The 19482-nt window shown below is 40.0% G+C and overlaps 1 protein-coding gene across 2 annotated transcripts; it reads left to right on the forward strand.

Annotated features, from left to right (window-relative positions):
- The first annotated feature begins 170 nt into the window (after positions 1-170).
- On the forward strand, positions 171-18089 carry fam174b (family with sequence similarity 174 member B). Of its 2 annotated transcripts, XM_020528705.2 has the most exons (3): positions 171-650; positions 6319-6453; positions 16920-18089. In XM_020528705.2, exons 1-3 carry the CDS (start codon positions 370-372, stop codon positions 16921-16923), a joined length of 420 nt encoding a protein of 139 aa, XP_020384294.1. In that variant the 5' UTR covers positions 171-369; the 3' UTR covers positions 16924-18089. The 2 variants fall into 2 exon arrangements, with proteins under 2 accessions (XP_020384294.1, XP_020384286.1); XM_020528697.2 differs by lacking the exon at positions 16920-18089 and having other exon boundaries at positions 6319-6463.
- Positions 18090-19482: the final 1393 nt, after the last annotated feature.

Below are 19482 nucleotides of genomic sequence, written 5' to 3' on the forward strand. Positions count from 1 at the left end.
GATGCTGCTTGGCCTGCTGTATTCATCCAGCTCTACACCTTGTTATCTCAGATTCTCCAGCATCTGCAGTTCCTACTATCTCTATTTCCTGTCCCTGTGCCCCGCAGCCGATTCTATTTCCTGTCCCTGTGCCCCGCAGCCGATTCTATTTCCTGTCCCTGTGCCCCGCAGAGTCTCGTTGTGGCGTAGCGCTGACTTGACTTTTGAGAACCGAGTGTTGTCAGGAGCTACAGCGGCGGGCGACGTTTAACTTCGAACCGATCACGCTGCTCCCCGTCCCTCCGAGGAAAATGCTCTCTCTGTGACCGGCGTCGTTGACGGGGGAAGCTGAAGCGGAGTGTGATCCTCGAGAAAGCGCAGGCTCCGCCGATGTGTCGCTGGCGGTTGTGGGTGTTGGCGGCGCTGATGCCGCTGGCGGCCGCGATGCTTCCCAGGGCCGCCCGAAGCCCCGGCCCCGACTCCGACTCGTCTGCCTCCTTCAACCAGAGCGCCTCGTCCGTGCCCCTTAATAACGGCACCGCCAGTACGGGCACCGCCATGGACAGTATGGTCCCCATCCTGCGCCACTTCTTCACCGTCAGGAACCTGGTGTTGGCAGCCTCTGGCGGGGCCTTCCTCCTCATCGTGTGCCTCCTCGCCCGGGCCATCAGGTACAGAACAGGGGCTTTGTGCGGGGATTTAAACACGACTTCCCTAGACTGGAGACATGGGTGACCAACTCTTCCCAATTCGCTCTTGTGTTGGGGAGATTGCTTGTCACATCATAATTAGGGAAAAAAATAATTCAGTCAGTGTTTGATTAAGGGAAGTTGACGCGCATTTGTGAAGGGCAATTATAAACAAAATACTAGGGCTCTTGTGGTGCAGTAGTAGTGCCCTAATCTCTGGGCCGAGAGGTCCAGGTTCAAGTCCCACCCGATCTATCTAGAAGCGTGTAATAGTATCACTGAACTGGTTGATTAGAAAATATTAAAAATAACAGGGCTCCTGTAGTGCTGTGGTAGTGTCCCTAACTCTGAACGAGGAAACCTGGGTACAAGTCCCACTTGTTATTGCTCATCTCTGAGCAGGTTGATTAGAAAATATGAAAACAACATACTGTAGATGCTGGAAATCTGAAATGATGACAGAAAGAGCTCCATGCTGCTGGACTTGCTGAGTTTCTCCAGTTCTTTGTTTTTACATATTTTAATCCTCCTGTTCAGATATGTTACACCTCTAAGGCAGGTGGGACTCTAACCTGGGCTTTCTGGTTCAAAGATAGTGATGTTACGACTGTGCCATGAGCACTTCACCCTCTTTTTATTTGTTAATGGCAAATTGTGCTCAGCAAGCCTACTTTAGTTTTTTTTAGGTGAAGAGGAGTGCAGGGACTTGGCTGCATCTGTGCAAAAGTAATTGAAAGTTATAAGACAGGTTGAGAGAGCAGTTGGGTAAGAAAGCATATAGCATCCTAGCCAGGATCATTAGACATGTAATACAAAAATAAGGAAGTTTTTTATTAACATAGTAGCTTCACCTCAACAACAGTATTATGTCCCATTCTGGGCACAATTATATTGAAAGGATTTGAAAGCATTGGAGAGTTGTAGAAAAGGATAGTTGCATCAATAAAATGAGGGACTTGGATAGATTGGACAAGTTAGAGCTTTTTGCCATGCTGAAGATTGAGAGGAGATTTGAAAGAGGCGTTCAAAATCATGAACAAAAACAAATTGCTGCAAAAACTCAGTAGGTCTGGCAGTATCTGTGGAGAGAAAGCAGAGTTAGTGTTTTGGGTCCAGTGACCCTTCTTCAGAACTGCCTCTGTTTCCGAACAAGGGTCACTGGACCCGAAACACTAACTCTGCTTTCTGTCCGCAAATGCTGCTAGACCTGCTGAGTTTTCCCAACTATTTCTGTTTTTTTTTCTCTTTCCCAAATCTGCAGTTTCTTTTGTTTGTTTTCTCCAAATCATGAGGTATCTGGGCAGAGTAACCGTTGCCACTCGTAAAGGGATCGAGAATGAGACAACACAGATTTCAAGTAACTGGCATTTTTTTAATGCCAATGTGACAAAAACATGTTCATAGAGTGAGTATCTAGGATCTGGAATTCGTTGCTTAAGAATATGGTGGAGAAAGGTACAATTGTAGTAGTAACTTCATTCACTATTTGAAAAGGAAGAATATGCAGAGTTATCGGGAAAAGGGTGGGGAGGTGGCACTAATCCAATTGCTCCTTCAGAGGGCCAATGCATGCATGATGGACTGAATCACTCCCTAATCTGTAATAGTTCTGTGATATCTTTTATTTATATGTGGTACATCTAGCTTTGTAGTGTTTATATATAGAAGCGTATGCACAGTTCATCACCACCATTTCAAAGGCACATAGGAATACAATAAATGCTGGCCCAGCCAGCCAATCCCACATCTCTGAATGTTTTTTTAAAAAACAACTTAAGTGGTGAAGAGTCAGTACAGATTTCAGGAGAAACGAGATTAAGGCAGAAAGGAGTATTTGGCTGCGGTGTGCAGATGCAGCTCATTGACCCAAATTGAAGTCCTGTGAAACATTTCTCTTTCAATTTTAAGTCTAACAACATTTATAAACAAAAATCACTATTTATAATTTCTCATTGTAATTGTACACTCCTGCAATTTCAATTTGATTGTAGCCAGTTATCATTATAAAAACAGGCCTCTCTGTTGAGGGATTAAAACAAGGTTCAACAGCAACTGTGCAGAGCGAGACAGAGGCTTAACATTTCTGGTCACTGACTTTTCAAAGGTGATTATTGACTAGAACTGTTCACTCTGTACTCTCACTGTGTAGGCATTACCAGACCTGGTGAGCATTTTCTGGTTTATTAGCAACTTTCAATGCCTGTGATTTGTTTTAAAGCAATCTGAGCAAAATGTGTACTAATGTATTTCGCTATCTGCTGTGATATTAGCATTGGGTTGGGACTAATTAAGTAGTTTTTGGGTTTAATAGATTAGTGTCCAGGTATAATTTCATCTGTTCTGAGGAAGGGTCACCGGACCTGAAACATTAACTCTGTTTTTGCCTTCACGGAAGCTGCCAGACCTGCTGAGCTTTTCCAGCAACTTTGTTTTTGTTGTGTATAATTTCATCAGCCTGGGCAAATTTAATTAATGCTTTATTGTAAAGTCCTGCTTTCTGTTCTTATTTTAGGTTTTATTATAGTCTTGTGTTGACATTTGTAATGGAAATTGTCTTTATAAACTTGACATGTTGCAGTTACATGAGGTTTGAAATGGTATGTCAACACCTTTGCCAGACAGATGTAATTGATGAGTTGGGTAAAAGACTTAATGATGGAAAAAGTGACAGGTATAGCCAATAGATGTCTGATGTGTAATGTTGTAAGCTTAACTTGATGTGCATTCATGTTGGCTGTTCAGTAGGTCAGGTTCTTTGCAATGCAAACTGTAATAAACACTACTGAAAGAGTTGGGCAAGCTAGCAATTCTCAATCAAAACTGACTACCTGATAATACATTCAGAACTTTTTGAAGTGGAATTGAGAAATTGTTGTATTTGTAAATTAGTTGACTGAGAGAGGATTTAGAGGTTGGATGCTGAATTATAAATTTGCTTTTCAACCTGGGCTGATCTTGGGCTGGGTGAAGTTTGATTCATCTACTTCTCTTGTCTTCGTCCTTCTTGCCTCTGTTTTCACTCCTATGGGCTGATACTATGTGGCGCTTCTGAATTTTTTGCTCCTCATTCTACCTTGCCCCAAACTCACCAGCTAAGCAATGACTCCATCTTGCACTCTATTTTCTGAAATTGAGATTGTGATGCTGCCTATAGGGTAACATTTTCACAGGATTTGGTAATTGGAAATTACATCACTCTTAATTCTTTCTTTCTGTTCTTTATTAATCTTGGTAGTCTCTTCTGTATTAGATAAAAAATGGTGAGTGCACGCTAATGGTTTACTAGTTGATTTTGCCATGGAGACGTGACATGACCGTTTGAGGCATTCTGTAAGCTTTCATTATTTAGGGAAAGTGGTTAGTTTTTGTTTCCCTCAACAAGAAGGAATGCTTGCCCAATTATTCTTCCCCACGTCTCAACAACTGACCTGTGGGACAAATAAATACCAGAAAAATAAGAGCTTCAGTTCTACTTTCTCTCTTGATTTATTCATCAAGGGAGCTAAGCGTGTCTGAGATCTTGAGAAATACTGGCAAATCTGTTGTGTTCCAGACTGCGCTAAAATGCCTGAAACTAAGTGTAGGCTCTTTCAGATTGCTGTAAAATTTGTGTGATTGATCTTGTGGGTTATAACTCAGCCATGGTAAACATACAGTTCAAGCACTTTTGCATTTTGCTTTTACAAGTTTTTGGAAAAAAAAATACTGGAAATACGCAGCAGATCAGGTAGCATCTGTGGTGAAAGAAAGAGCTAATATTTAAGTTGGTTGAGAGGGAAAAAAGGGTGTGCAGGGAGCGCGGGATATGGAAGGTGAGGCCACCAGAACTGAAGTGGCAGAGAAGCTGAGAGAATGAAGCAAAGCCCTTGCAAAAAGAATGGTGGGAGTCAGTGGCTCCTAGGAAATAGTGGCAAATGGTCTCCTTAGAAATAAAAGCAGGGAAGGGAACAGTCAGAGGAATCATATAAAGGTGAGTGAAGAGTGGGCATTTAAATCATAGTTGATATTTTTTCAGTTCAGCACCTATATAGTCATCAGAACAATTAAGGAAAGACATAAGGGAGGATCTCGGTAGGATTGGAACTGATATGGTCAAGATGGTTCCAAGAATTGGAGTTTTGTTTAATTCAAAGGAGACTTTAAAAGCAAAAATGTTTTTACTGGTGATAAGTCAACTTCAAGACCATGATCCAAATTGCAATGCATTTATACAAGTACAAATACAATGCAGGTACATCAATTGTTTTAACTCTGCATTTAGGAATGCATTGGCAGATATGGAGCGTTGATGGCCTAGTAGTATTATTGCTGGACTGTTAATCCAGAGACCCAGGTAATGTTCTGGGGACTTTGGTTAAATGATGAATCTAATGTCTAGTGATAACCATGAATTTGTTGCCAATTATCGGAAAAATCCATCTGTTCACTAATGCCCTTTAGGGAAAGAAACTGCCATCCTTACCTGGTCTAGTCTACATGTGACTCCAGATCCGCTGAAATGTGATTGACTCTGAACTGCCCTCTGAGCAATAAAAGCTGGCCTAACCAGTGATGCTCTCATCCCATGAACAAATCAACTTCATGTTTTTTTTTAATGAGCTTCAAGTCAGACTGGAGATCAGAAGCATTCTTCTGTCTCAATAATTAAGTCTAGTAGGTCAATGTGACTCCTTTTAGGGGGGGAAAAAGGTTTCCCCTAACATGGGGTTGAAAATTTAAAGGAGACTGTGGATCCAATGTTATTGCAACAGTATAGTACTTGTTTAGTTCTGAGAGAATCCTTGAACATTTAAAGTGCAACTAATCATATACTTTTTGGAAATCTGAGAGAAAGTTATTATACTTTGGAGTGCTCCTGTGCTGTTTTATAGCCCTTGGTTTGTCAACAGATTATCGGTAATGTAAATTGCCTTTGGCTTTCGTGGAATGTGCTACTAAGGTTTTTGACTTGCTTGCCGAGCTGGCTTGTTCTTGTTCAAACATTTCGTCACCATGCTAGGTGACATCAGTGGAGCCTCCGATGAAGCAATGTTCCTCTACTCCGCTTGGAATTTATACTGTTTACTCCATTATGGGGAGTAGTGTCCATAACGGACCAGACAGTATAAATTTCAAGCAGAGTAGAACAACATCGCTTCATCGGAGGCCCCACTGATGATGTCACCTAGCATGGTGACGGAACGTCTGAATGAGAACAAGCCAGCTCAGCAAGCAAGTCAAAAACCCAAGCTACAGATCTTTGCCAAAACTTTGAATGTGCTACTAAGTGGGCCAAGCAACTTGTATTTTTCTTTTGACCGTTTCTGTTTACACCCTCTTGAGTTTCTCTGGGTTTATTTGAAGAGATCATTACCAAACAAGAAGTAATTTATCTATAGCCAGTTTTATTTTTGAGTGGTGTCACAATTAACATCGAGACTTTGTACATGACTGAGGCTCGGTGCGAGATAGATGTATTGTTTCGTGTCAGCTCCCATTGTCATATAGTGCCACTTTGTAAACAGCTGTAAAGGGGCTGTTTCTATAGAGAATTCCTGTAGGCTTAATATTCGATTGCCAGAACTTTATCATACTTCAAAATTGTGATCCTTTCCTCAGTTGCAATGGAAACAGCACTGACAATCGCATTTTTCTTGGAATTTGTCCTTAGGTCTGGAAGAAAAATCAAAAAGACAAGAAAATATGATATCATTACAACTCCAGCAGAAAAGGTGGAAATGACACCACTCAATGAAGATGATGACGACGATGAAGATGCAACAGTGTTTGATGTAAAATACAGCAGGTATTCATGAAATCTTTCAGATTCCCTAAACCTGTGGCACTGGTGTTTTATAGTACAGCAAACCTTTTATTAATCAACACTTATGGAACCAGGAGTGTGCTGGTTGATCAAATCTTCGGGCTAATGAAGAGGTCCACATAATCAATGTAATAACATACATTAAGTAATAGAAACATGTGCAGAGGGTATACATAAAAAATGTTCTGTTTTATTTACGGCATAAAACACTTTTCAAAAAAAAGTCCAATTTTGCTTTAAATAAAACAGCAGCAGACACCCATCTCACTCGCACCCTCAACTGACTATTCGGATGTTGCAGTAGATCGTGGTATTTGCAGAGAAATTGACTTGAAATTGAATCAACTGTTGATACTTTGGGTGGTCATTCAAATGAACAACACATGTTTACATTGGGGCAAATTTGAACACAAAGAATAATTGGACAGAATTATAAAGTAAACTTCACAGCATTTGAGGTTTATAATTTTTGCCAGGTTATCGAGAGTGCTGGTTCATAAAATGCCAGTTAAAACAGTTTGCTGTACCATGATTTGAATATTTAAAGTACTCGCACAGCAATGTAGTTGACTGTTCAATGACCTCTTAAGTGGTGTGGCAAACCACTCAGCCCAATTGCAATTGAAGATGGGCATAAATGCTGGCCTAGCCAGTGACACCTACATGCAATGGAAAAAAAGTGGGAATTCTATCAATAATCCACTTTCTATATTGAGACAGACTGCAATATCTCTACAGTTTACCCAGCTGAGATAGTTGACTCTTCAGGGATCAAATCTGCGATCTCCAGTTTTGTATATTTGTACCTTTTACTAACTCGGCCGTTAGGAGGCTATCTTAGGCATATTAAATTTTTGATTATTTATCAGAAGCCAAAGTTCCAAATGTTGACATTTAGCAGTCCTTATGCTGGTTTTTTATGGGAAAAGGCGTAGGTATTAAAATAGCAGCGATAACTTGCATTTATAGACCCCTCTTTAAGGTAGTGAAATGACCCAAGGCACGTCACTGGAATGTTTTCAAGAACGTTGGAACACCGCATAAATTTTCCTATGCTGCACCAAAAAGGTTTTCCTGTAAGCCAGTGAGCACCTCCAGCAATGTTGTTGATGAAACATGTCAATTATAAGGGCATAGGACTTGAGAGATAATAAGTCATCCAACCATTTGAGCCTGCTCCACCATTCGCCCTCCCCCCGAGGAGAAAAAAAAACCTGGTTGTAACTAATCTGGAGTCTCGAAGTCCTGTCTAAAACTCTGCCGTGAATAAATTTAATAACAGTTTCAGTGCTCCCTGGGGAAGAGAATACCACATAATAACCACTCTGAGATGCAAAAGTTCTCATCTCCATCTTAAAAGCGAGACAGGCCCCTTATTGTCAAACTGTATCCCTAGCCGCCTCAAGAGGAAACCTCCTCACAGAATCTTCCCCATTAAGCCCCTTGGGTTTTTGTTGGTGTCACTAAGACCTTCTAAACTCCAATGGGTATAGGCCCAACCTATTTAATCTTTCTTCATAAAATAAACCCTTTGTCCCTGGAATGTGTTTCACCTTTGAATTTTCTCAACTCCTTCTAATGCAATTGTATCTTTTAACAATTAAGATCAAAGTGGTACGCATTATTTCAGATGTAATCTCTTTGTAGATACAGTCCCTTCCCTTAACTTATTTTCCTGTTCATCTTGGCATCATCAGCAAATGTAGCTATCGCACAGTCCTGTAATCCAAGTCATCGATTATAGGTTAGCCAGCTTAGCCATGGTAAGCATTCATGGTCAAGGAGGGCTGTCCAATCACTTTGAATAAAAGCAAAAGAACTGTGTATTAATTCAGATTTTGACTATGGATCTGTATTCCATATTTCACCTCTGATGATTAACCTTTCGCTTAGCCAGGGTGACAGACTTTGGTGAAATTAGTGATGAGGGTCACAGATAAAGCATGTGGTGATGCCTGTAACTTTGGACTGAAAGCAGTGATGTTGTGAGCTCCAGTCTTTTCTATTTTATCTATTAAATGGGAAATGTACTGATGTGGCATAATATTTATTTAAATGCTTTCACATAATTCTAAACAACACTTATTTATCTCTTGGAACTTAAACATAGAAATGTCTTTCAGTCTTTGGAATGTTGATGGGGCACAGATTAGTGTCTAATGAACCATATTTGAGGCATTACTTAACAAAAAAATTCCGCTGGTTATTTCGACAATAAATTCTTTAATGAGTTTCAGATTTCAATGTGGAGAAGCAGCATGTCAGTAATATGATGCCATTTGTGATGATATTTAATGGATAATAGCAGTTAGCTGATAACATGGTGAAAATCTGCCTTATGGACTTCTTAATTTGTATGTTGAAGCTATTAACTGCAACTTCTGACATACTAATTACACTTGTTATGGCTGCTAATTTCATAGTCAATGACCGTTCAAAAACCAGCTGCTGTAAGTTTTCTAACTATTTTTTGTTGGGGCATTTATGTCTTTTGCATAATTTTCATGTAAACTTACAAATAACCTTTTTTGTTTCAGCATTTATGAATGGAAAATAATTTCTTTAGCAAACAAAATACGCTTGGGTTAGTTGCAGTGCCACTCTGTAGCTGACACTTTGCCACCTACACAGATACATATTCCAGCTCATGCTTTATCCCATAGCATTCATGTTGACAGTTGGACGCTCCATAATCAGACAAAAACTCTTATGACCTAAAATGTCTTTATTCTCTGGCAAGTAGATTAATCCCGAAGTTGCGGTGAAAACCTACTGGAAAACCCATCATGGTGTAGAGCTGGATGAACACAGCAGGCCAAGCAGCATCAGAGGAGCAAGAAGGCTGATGTTTTGGGCCTAGACCATTCTTCAGAATTCTTCAGTCTAGGCCGAAACGTCAGCCTTTCTGCTCCTGCGATGCTGCTTGGCCTGCTGTGTTCATCCAGCTCTACACCTTGTTATCTCAGATTCTCCAGCATCTGCGGTTCCTACTATCTCGGAAAACCCATCATGTTCTTCAATTTTAGAAGCTTAAAAGAAATGCCAGCAAGCAACAGGATCAGAACAAGATTATTCGAGCAATTTTTCTCTCGAAGCTATGAAAGCAATGTATAAATGCAAAAATATGTTCCAAAGTACCTATTTAATATAATAACCAAAACCTGAGTGTGATAGATTATAGCAACAATGTTAGTCCAGTAAAATTTCACCATTTTCATGAACAGCACAAGTTGGGAGTGTACTTCTTGGGACTAGCTGGCAGGTCCTGGATTTGTTTCTCCGAAGCATGTCGTTAACAAAATAGACACAAAAAAACCTAACCAATATTTTGACTTTTGGAAGACGTGAAAGTAACAACACACTTTAGAGTTATGAAGACTCATACCAGGAAGTATGTATCGATACAGCATGAGCAAACAGTTGGAAGGCTTGGTACGAAGGATGATGACTGCGGGACATGAGACTTATTTTAGAAGAACTACGGCTATAATAGAAAAGCAGAATCTGATAAAGGAAACTCATTTCATGCTGTTACTGTATGTCAGGGGAGTAGTGAATTCAGTAAATATTTGGTAACTCTTTATCCCACCCAATGATTCAAACAGTGGTGCAAAAGCACAGCTCCAGCAGTTTATATTGGACTCCATAGCTTGGATGATGGTTTTACACACATTCCCAATTATTTATAATTCTATGTTGTTATAGGAAATCATCCTTTCTAGGAAGTGGTATTTCCTCCACTTGATTAGCTCTCTGCAATGCCTTTCCATGGAGCACTAAATAAAGGAGTTTTTTGTGGATTTTCATATCCTCTGAAAGTGAGGCACTTTCAGAGCCTTTGTCACAAAGATTGACAACATTTTGATATCAGGCAAAAACACAGCCTTCCGCTGGAAAGGAATCCATTTTGCATTATACAGAAAAATCTATGATTGTTAATTTTGATATCCTCCTCTGCAGTTGTAGTCAAAATGTCATCTGTCAGCTTTTGCAGTAAAAGGTAGGCAATGAGATGAAAACTGCTAAAAGCATTGATAATAGTGGATCTGTTGATTGGACATAAGCATTAAAAGGAGGTAAAAGATGGCGTGAGGGGGATAGTGCTTGTTTTTAAACATTCAGTGCTCTGTAGTGAGGACAAAAAGGAACAATGCAGGAAAGAATGGGTTGTAGGAAATTGTTGAGAGAGGCTTAATTCAGGGGTGTCACTAATTGTTAATGTAATATATGTAAAATGAAAGTCATTTTTGCAATCAGTTAGACTAAAGATATCTGAAAACTAGAGGGCATGTATCTGCGTTGCCTGTTCCCAACTTACTTCATAAAGCTAGCCTTTTGTTCAAGAATAAGATTATGCAAATTGAAATCATGTTCATTACAAAAATAGAAGCAGCCCTGTAATATAGCACCTGGAGTGAGTCTCTTAATCTCTGTCTGTCATTTAATTAGATCTTTTGCTGATCTGCACTTCAACTCTAATTACCTATTGTTACCCCATATCCCTTAATACCTTTGCACAGTGAACAGAAACAAGCAAAGTTTGCTAATAGAGATAGTAGGAACTGCAGATGCTGGAGAATCCGAGACAACAAGGTGCAGGGCTGGATGAACACAGCAGGCCAAGCAGCATCATAGGAGCAGAGAGGCTGACGTTTAATAGGTCATCTCTGATACCAGCAATACTAATCACTTGACCAATGAAAAAGCTGTGTTCAGACCACAAAGGGATGCTACTCCTGAGAAAGCTGGGTATGTTGTATTGTATTAAGTGTACCAAATCCTCCTGAAATAATGATTATATTAACCATAAAATCTATTCGGTTACAAATATTTGCAAATTCCTCTTTCTTCCAAGATTTAAATAAGGTTTCGATTAAAGGCTCTTTCTGAAGCAGTTTTCATTCTGATGCCAGCTTTGTTTAGTTTCCTTTATTGTTTCTTCAGAACATTGGCTGGTTAGCAACAGGGCATTGCCAAACCTTCTCCTTTATATACTGAGCAATGGGAGCAGAGCCGGGAAAGGAGACAGGAATTCAAGTAATGATTCAAAATTTTACATAAGACCATAAAAACCTGGAGCAGAAGTAGAGGCCCTTAGAGCCTGCTCCACCATTTGATAAGATCATTACTGATCTTTTCATGGCCTCAGTTCCACTTAACCACCCTCTCACCATAACCCTTAATTCCTTTACTAATCAAAAAGTTATCCATCATCGCTTTAAAAGCATTTAACGTGGTAGCCTCAACTACTTCACTGGGCAGGAATTCCACAGATTCACAACCCTTTGGCTGAAAAAGTTCCTCCTCAATTCAATCCTAAATCTGCTTTCCCCTAAATTTGAGGCCGTGCCCTCTAGTTCTAGTTTCACCCGCCAGTGGAAATAATCTCCCTTCTTCTATCTTATCTATTCTCTTCATAATTTTATATATTTCTATAAGATTCCCCCACCCCTCATTCTTCTAAATTCCATTGAATATAATCCCAGTCTACTCGGTCTCTCCTCATAAATCAACTCTCTCAACTCTGGAATAAACCTAGTGAATCTCCTCTGCACCCCCTCCAGTCCTTTCTCAAGTAAGGAGACCAAAACTGCACTCAGTACTCCAGGTGTGGCCTCACCAGCACCCTAAACAGCTTCAATATAACCTCCCTACTTTTAAACTCCATTCCTCTAGCAATGAAGGACAAAATTCCATTTGCTGCCTTAATTACCTGTTGTACCTGCAAACCAACCTTCTGCAATTCATGCACGAGGACACCCAGGTCCCTCTGCACAGCAGCGTGCTGCAATTTTTTACCGTTCAAATAATAGTCCTTTTACTGTTTATTCCTACCAAAATGGATGACTTCACATTTATCGACATTGTACTCCATTTGCCAGACCTTTGCACATCACTTAAACTATCTTTATCCCTCTGCAAACATTCAGAGTCTTTTGCACACTTTACTCTCCCGATCATCTTGGTGTCATGCGCAAACTTTGACACACTACACGTGGTCCCCAACTCCAAAGCACCCATATAAATTGTAAACATTTGTGGTTGCAACACTGATCGCCAACCAGAAAAGCACTCATTTATCCCCATTCTTTGCTTCCCTTTAGTTGACCAATCCTCTATCTATGCTAATACATTGCCTGTCACACCATGCGCCTTTACCTTATGCGACAGCCTTTTGTGCGGCCCCTTATTGAATGCCTTTTGGAAAGCCAAATACATTGCATCTACTTGGTGCCTGTTGTCCACTGCACTCATAATGTCTTCATAGAATTTCAGTACGATAAGCATGACCTGCCTTTCATGAACCCATGCTGTGTCTGCCCAATGGGACAATTTCTATCTAGAGGCCTTGCTGTTTCTTCCGGGCTGGATATTTTAATCATCTATGCACTTTCTCCAGGATTGAGGCTCCACCAAATGAAGATATGAAAATGAATAGGATAGAAAAAAGATTCATTAGACAGAATTAATAGATAAATCATAAAATAGTTACAGATTAGGGAAAGAGATGGTAAGAACTGCCAATGCTGGAGTCGGAGATAACACAGTGGGTCCTGATCCGAAACGTCACTTTCCTGCTCCTCTCTAACTGCCTGGCCTGCGGTGCTCCTCCAGCTCCACACTGTTATCACAGATTAGGAAAAAGCTCTTTGGCCTGTTGTATCTGTGCTGGCTTTCTGCAAGAAAATTTTCCCCTTGGTTAGGTATTTTCTTATTTTCTCTTTTTCTGGTGCTTTTTCAATGAGTTTTGAAAGGCCTCGGTGGACTGAACCTCTGCTCCTTTGTTACTATAGACAAAGGCCTTTCAAACTGTGATAAGATAGGCAAAGTAATTAGTAAGTGACTTAACTATGCTAATGGAAGATTTCCAAGTTGCCAGAGGTTGTTGGAGTGGTGATGCTTCTGCCGGGCAGACAAGGAAGGATTACAGTTACTGAAAAGAATGTTTTATGACTCAGATTTTAAAAGAGCCAACAAGGTGATCAAATATCCCGGATTTAAGTTATGACTTAGACAGTCTTCCAAGAAAACCATAACAATGCTGGGTGAGGTTTTAATTACCTGTGATCATGTGATTGTACTTCTTATACTGAGAATTGAAAAGGTCAGAAAGACCAAACAAGATTTCCAGGTTTTAAGAACACCAGTCTTCATTGCTTCAGCAGTTTTGCTAGAGTAAGCTGGAATATCTGAATATGGTTGGAAAAGTATTTTAAAAGTAGAAGCAATTCTTTTAAGATAGTGGTATTCAATGTCTACCTATTCAAGGGAAAGGTATAAGTTCAAAGGTACTCCAAATGGAGCTACCAAGCAACTCCTCAAAGAAGGCAATGAAGTAAAATAGTACAGATTTAGAAAAGACTCATACGTGAAATATTAATCGGGTATCAATGATACAAGTTGAATTGAATGTAGCAGTAGGAACTGAGTATTGACAACTTGTTTGTTTTTGTTCTGTAATAAGAAAGCAAGGGTTAAAGTGGGATCTCTAAAAATGACCTCATGTTAAAGGGAGGCCATGTGTACCCGCATGGGCCTCAGTTATACCTGTCTGTATGTGGGGTGTGTGGAGCATACCATGTTCCAGTCCTATTCTGGCCCCCATCCACAACTCTTTCTCCGGTATTGCGATGATATCATCAGTGCTTCTTCCTTTTGTCCAGAATTGGAGAAGTTTATCAATTTTGCTTCCAGTTTCCACCCTGCTCTTACGTTCAGCTGGTCCAACTCTGACTTCTCCCTTCTCTTCTTTGGCATCCCTGTTTCCACTTCTGGGGATAGGCTGGTCACTAATATCCACTACTCATATGGTTACCTTGACTATACATCCTCACACCCTACTTCCTGTAAAGACTCTATTTCATTCTTCCGTTTCTTCTGTCTCCATCACATCTGTTCTGATGATGCCAACTTTGAGAGGGCCTCCAAAATATCCACCACCTTCCTCAACCAAGGATCCCCCAGCACCATAGTGACAGGGCCCATTTCCGACACTTCACTCTTCAACCCCTCTCTTTCCTCCCACCAGAACGACAGGGTACCATTTGTCCTCAGCTATCATCCCACCATGATCCAAAGGATCATTAGCTGCTATTTCCGCCACCTGCAGTGTGATGCCACCACAGACCCTTATTCCCCTCCCTTCCCTTGTTAGCCTTCCACAAAGACTATTCCCTCTGGGAAGCTCTGGTCCACTTCTCCTTACTCCCACTTGCCCCACGGCATCTTCCTCTACAACGTAGAAGGTGTAACACCTGCCTGTTTACTTCCTCTCTCCCCAGCATCCAAAAACTAAACACTCTTTCCAGGTGAAGCAGTGCTTTAGCTGCACTTCACCCAATCTAGACTGTTATATTCACTGCTCACAACATGATCCCCTCTACGTTGGGGAAACGAAACATAGACTGGCTGGCCACAGCGCAGAACGTTTACATTCTATCTGTAAAAAAGATACTGAGCTTCTAGCTGCCTGCCACTTCAACATGTCACCCTGTTCCCTGGCCAACATGTCTGTCTCAGGCTTGCTGCAGTGTTCCAGCAAAGCTCAGCGCAAGCAGAATATCAGCACCTCATTTTCCGCTTGGGAACAGCCTTCCGGACTCAAAATAGAGTTCAATAAATTTACGGCTTGAGGCACCTTCTCCCATGTACTTAGCCAAACTGCCAGCTGGTCAAGCTTGAGTGAATAAATCTCTGGGTCTGAATAAGCTGTAGCACCAGTCTTAAGTAATGAGGGAGGAAGATGAAGAAGCTCTGGCATAAATCTTCCAGAAATCTCAACATTGCAGAGGTGTCTGAACACTAGGGAAAGATGGATGTTTACATTTCCTCTTTTTAAAAAAAAGAAGTAACTAAAAAAACTACAAACAAACCTAATAGATGTACATCATTCCTTAAAGTTCTGCCAATCTTTATTAAAGATGGGCTTCTAAATTGAAAATAACCATAAAAGATAGGCAGTATGGTTTAGTGAAGGAGATCTGATCAATCTAACTTGCTGGTTTTCTTTTTGAAGATGTGACTTAGGTTCAAAGTCAGTAAATGTTCTGGGATTTCAAGGAACACTTTTTATGTGCTTTTCCTGGTAAGGTTAATCTTGAAACAAAGGAGTAAGAATTAATGGAGTACATCCATCCATTACGCCAATGCTGTCCTAGCCAATTTCCCATCTTCTACCCACTATACTGTTGAGCTGATCATGACAGAATGCAAGTTTGATAAACCTTGGCCTCTTGTTATCTCTTCCAGGGTTCGTCCAAATCCCTCTTAGGAACAGGGACAGAAATGCTAGAGACAACAAGTGGCATTTCTCATTAACTGCAATTGGCTTAATGATGCAAGTCAGCCTTGTACTATTGCAGTGCTTCCTACACAGCTTACCTCCTGAAATGGGGAGGTTTACAATCAGGTTTTCAAAAGCATGTTTGTGATTTCATTGCATGAAATAGTATTTGCAATTAACCTGAACTTAACTGGTGCGAAGTTTAGATTATTAGGGCTTAATTCTTCATAATACTGAGCTTTAGTGTTTTGTATCATATTATAGTGACTAATAATTGGAATTGAGGTCCTTCTTTTGTGTACTCCAGTTGTCCACTGGTTCAGTAGACCTTTTGATAGTTGCTATTTAAACCAAATGGAGGACAAAAGTTTGTATTTTGATTCATGATCCTTGTATGGAAGTGTAAAGTAACATTTTGGATTGCTGTTTGCCCTTGCATTGCTCTGAAGGCATGGAATGTTACGTAAATGTTAATTCATTCATAACTCGTGACTGCATTTGCTAAGAGAAGTGGCTTTGCAATCATTGTCAAGTCCTAAAGTACAACAGGATGGATTTGTGTACATTGTTAAAATGACGTGATTGTTTGTTAGTTTTTAAATTTGTTAATTTGATGTTTCTGGTTGGGTCAGCATTTATGACCCATCCATACTTGCCCTGGGGAAGGTGGTGGTGGTGGTTCTCTACCTTCTTTAAACATTATAGTCGTTGTAGTGGAGGGACACACTGCTGTTAAGAAGGGAGTTCCAGGATGTTGCTGCATAATAGCTGTTTCTCCAACAGACTTGACTCTGACAAAAATTGGGTATGCCTTTCTAATTTTGATTCAAATAAACTTACAGGGACTAACCAGTTTCTTTTAAAAGAAACAGCAATTGTTCAGATTTCTTCTCTAGATCTAGTTCAACCTATAAGTACAAGCTAATTAAATGAATTATTCAAGCTTAACCAATACTGTATGGTGGTTTGTTTTTCAAATTTGATGAGATCAGATATTCAGAATACAAGGAATCCTATTTACATTTAGCATTTAAAAAAAATTGATGTGAAACTTAATAAAGGACCAGGGCAGTTTAAAGTTAGCTTCCACGAAGCTATTAAGTTATTTATAGGCTGGATTCTCTGCAATTGACTTTGTTTTTTTTCTTTTCATTCTGACCCCTAGGTGAAGATTTGTATGAAGAGACTATTACGTGGATAGCCAATCACACTGTATCAAACACCAGCCACAACAACTTTCTGGATGAAAACGGAGTTTGATTTATCATCTGCATATCAGCTTTTCATTCAGCTTCTTGCATTATCAAGGAAAGCAATGTTTGGCAATATTTAAATGATTTCCATCCAATTTATTGTCAGAGCAATATTCCTGTCTGTTTCCTGTAGACTTTTTAAAAAAACATTTTTAAAAGCACTATTTTATGATGTACTTGTCTTGAAATGGATCTTATTTTGTTTTTAAGTATGACATTGATTGCTTGTCCTTTGTCCAGAGTAGCTTATTTGTACTACAAGATTATGGTGAAGTGGAATGTAGTTTGTCACTTAATTGGGTTTCCTGGCTGAAGTTTAGTGTTCAATCTTTTGTTTTAAGTTAATATGCACGCTGGTTGATTTCTAAAATGTCTGATTTCTTAGCGATCTCTAATTTAGCATAATCTTAAGCGTGATCAAGTATGCGAGCTCAAATTGAGCCTTTTGTATATTGAACTGTGAGCATTCCTAGCGATATTTGAAACCCAAGTTTAGTTATTCTTGTGTGGTGGAGCAGTTATATCAATTAGTTGATCATTGGTACATGTTTGTAGGAAAATTAGCTCTCCATTGTTGTAGTATAATCATAATGATCAGTGTTTACATAGGGCAGGACTAATCCTGTAGGTTAACTGAGGAATTTGTAGTATGGCACATGTAACTTTTTGGACAAATACATTAACTTGGTGGTACAGTACTCTTGCACATGAAAAATTTAAGTATGAAGCAACTTAACTGGCTGAACTAAAGACATTAAAATATCGATGAAACAGTACAGTGCACTGAAGTAGAATTGTTGTTTTGTTGGCCGTAACATGCCTGTTCAAGTTTCCACTCCCAAGATTACATCCTAACTGCTGTTCAAACTTTAACCAGGTTGAGCTCTATATAAAGAATATATATAATTACTGCTTACACTGTAAGCAATCCTCCACAAATCTTTCCGTTTTCTTAAATTGGGCAGATGTCTGCGAATCTTAACACTTTAATTTCAGAGACTAGAGTCTATAGATGTGAGGCTGGAAAAGCACAGCAGGTCAGTCAGCATCCCAGAAGCAGGAAAGTAAACATTTTGGGCTGAAACCCCTCAACATTCTTGCTCCTCAGATGCTGCCTGACCTGCTGTGCTCTTCCAGCCTCTCGCCCATATAGATTCCATAGAATCCCTACAATGTGGAAACAGGCCCTTCGGCCCAACTAGTCCACACCAACCCCCAGAACATCCCACCCAGACCCCATCCCCTAATCTATGCATCCCTGGACACTATGGGCAATTTAGCATGGCCAATCCACCTAGCCTGAACATCTTTGGACTGTGGGAGGAAACCAGAGCACCCGGAGGAAACCCATGCAGACACGGGGAGAACGTGCAAACTCCACACAGCCCGAGAGTGGAATAGATCCCGGGTCCTTGGTGCTGTGAGGCAGCAGTGCTAGCCACTGAGCCACCATGCCGCCCCATGTACTCTGGCTTCTAGCATCAGTAGTCCTTATTGTCTCCAATTTCAGAGAGTACTTTGCCCAGTAAGATACTTTGTTTCCAGGCAAGTCTCCCTGAATGTTCTTCACAGAAAAAAATTCAGCACTGCAGAGTTCTTACTAGGTTTTGGTAATGTTTTGTACCATAACACATTCATGCCTAAATAAATACTTGCGCCGATGCCCTTCAATATTCCATAGTCTCAGTTCATATTAATCTCCTAATACTGGCATTCCCATTGACTGACATGCAACCAGTTCGACTTCCAAATTGTCAACACTGTCCAAGTTCTTTGCAAACCCAATCCATGATGAAAAATGTGATCTAATTATGGACACAGCACTGAAGTTTCTAATGCCAACTGGTATTTAATGAAGGAAGGGAATAGGACTGCATCCATGCAGTCATTCATTTCATGCACTTATTGTTAAGTTTAGGTAATGCCTTGAAAAAGTGAACGTTCCATTTGTTACCAGAGCTGGTACCTCAACAGAAAACTTGATTATCTTGCAATGATTCAAGCAGTTTAGTATAACCATGGCGAGAGGGACAATATTGTCAAAGTTAATACTTCCTAATTTACAGAAGGAAAGAGAGATTCTATACCAAATTACCTTTTGGATTCATGTTGATTGAAACAACAATTGGAAACTTCTCAAACTTTTCTTTCCCTTAAAAGCAATATGGGAACAGAACACTAAAATTTAAATACTGTCAAACTGATTTGTATCATAAAGAAGACCTTGTATCTATTAACTGTGTCCTAATCCAAATTTCCTCAATATAAATAGCATAGTCAAGAAAAGAAAGGCCCTGCAGTAATTATGAGCTGACAAAATCAGCTGATTTACCATTTCTGCAGAAAGATGTACTTGAACCCCCAAGCCCCATCACAAATTGTACCCTTTGAAGATTTTGCAGACTAAACTAATTAACCTGTCACATTTGTTAAATGGCTGCGTTGTCAATAACTAGTAAAGCAGAGTTCTACTTT

Source organism: Rhincodon typus, chromosome 33 (genome assembly GCF_021869965.1).
Source record: "Rhincodon typus isolate 14 chromosome 33, sRhiTyp1.1, whole genome shotgun sequence".
In the NCBI taxonomy this organism is placed as follows: domain Eukaryota; kingdom Metazoa; phylum Chordata; class Chondrichthyes; order Orectolobiformes; family Rhincodontidae; genus Rhincodon; species Rhincodon typus.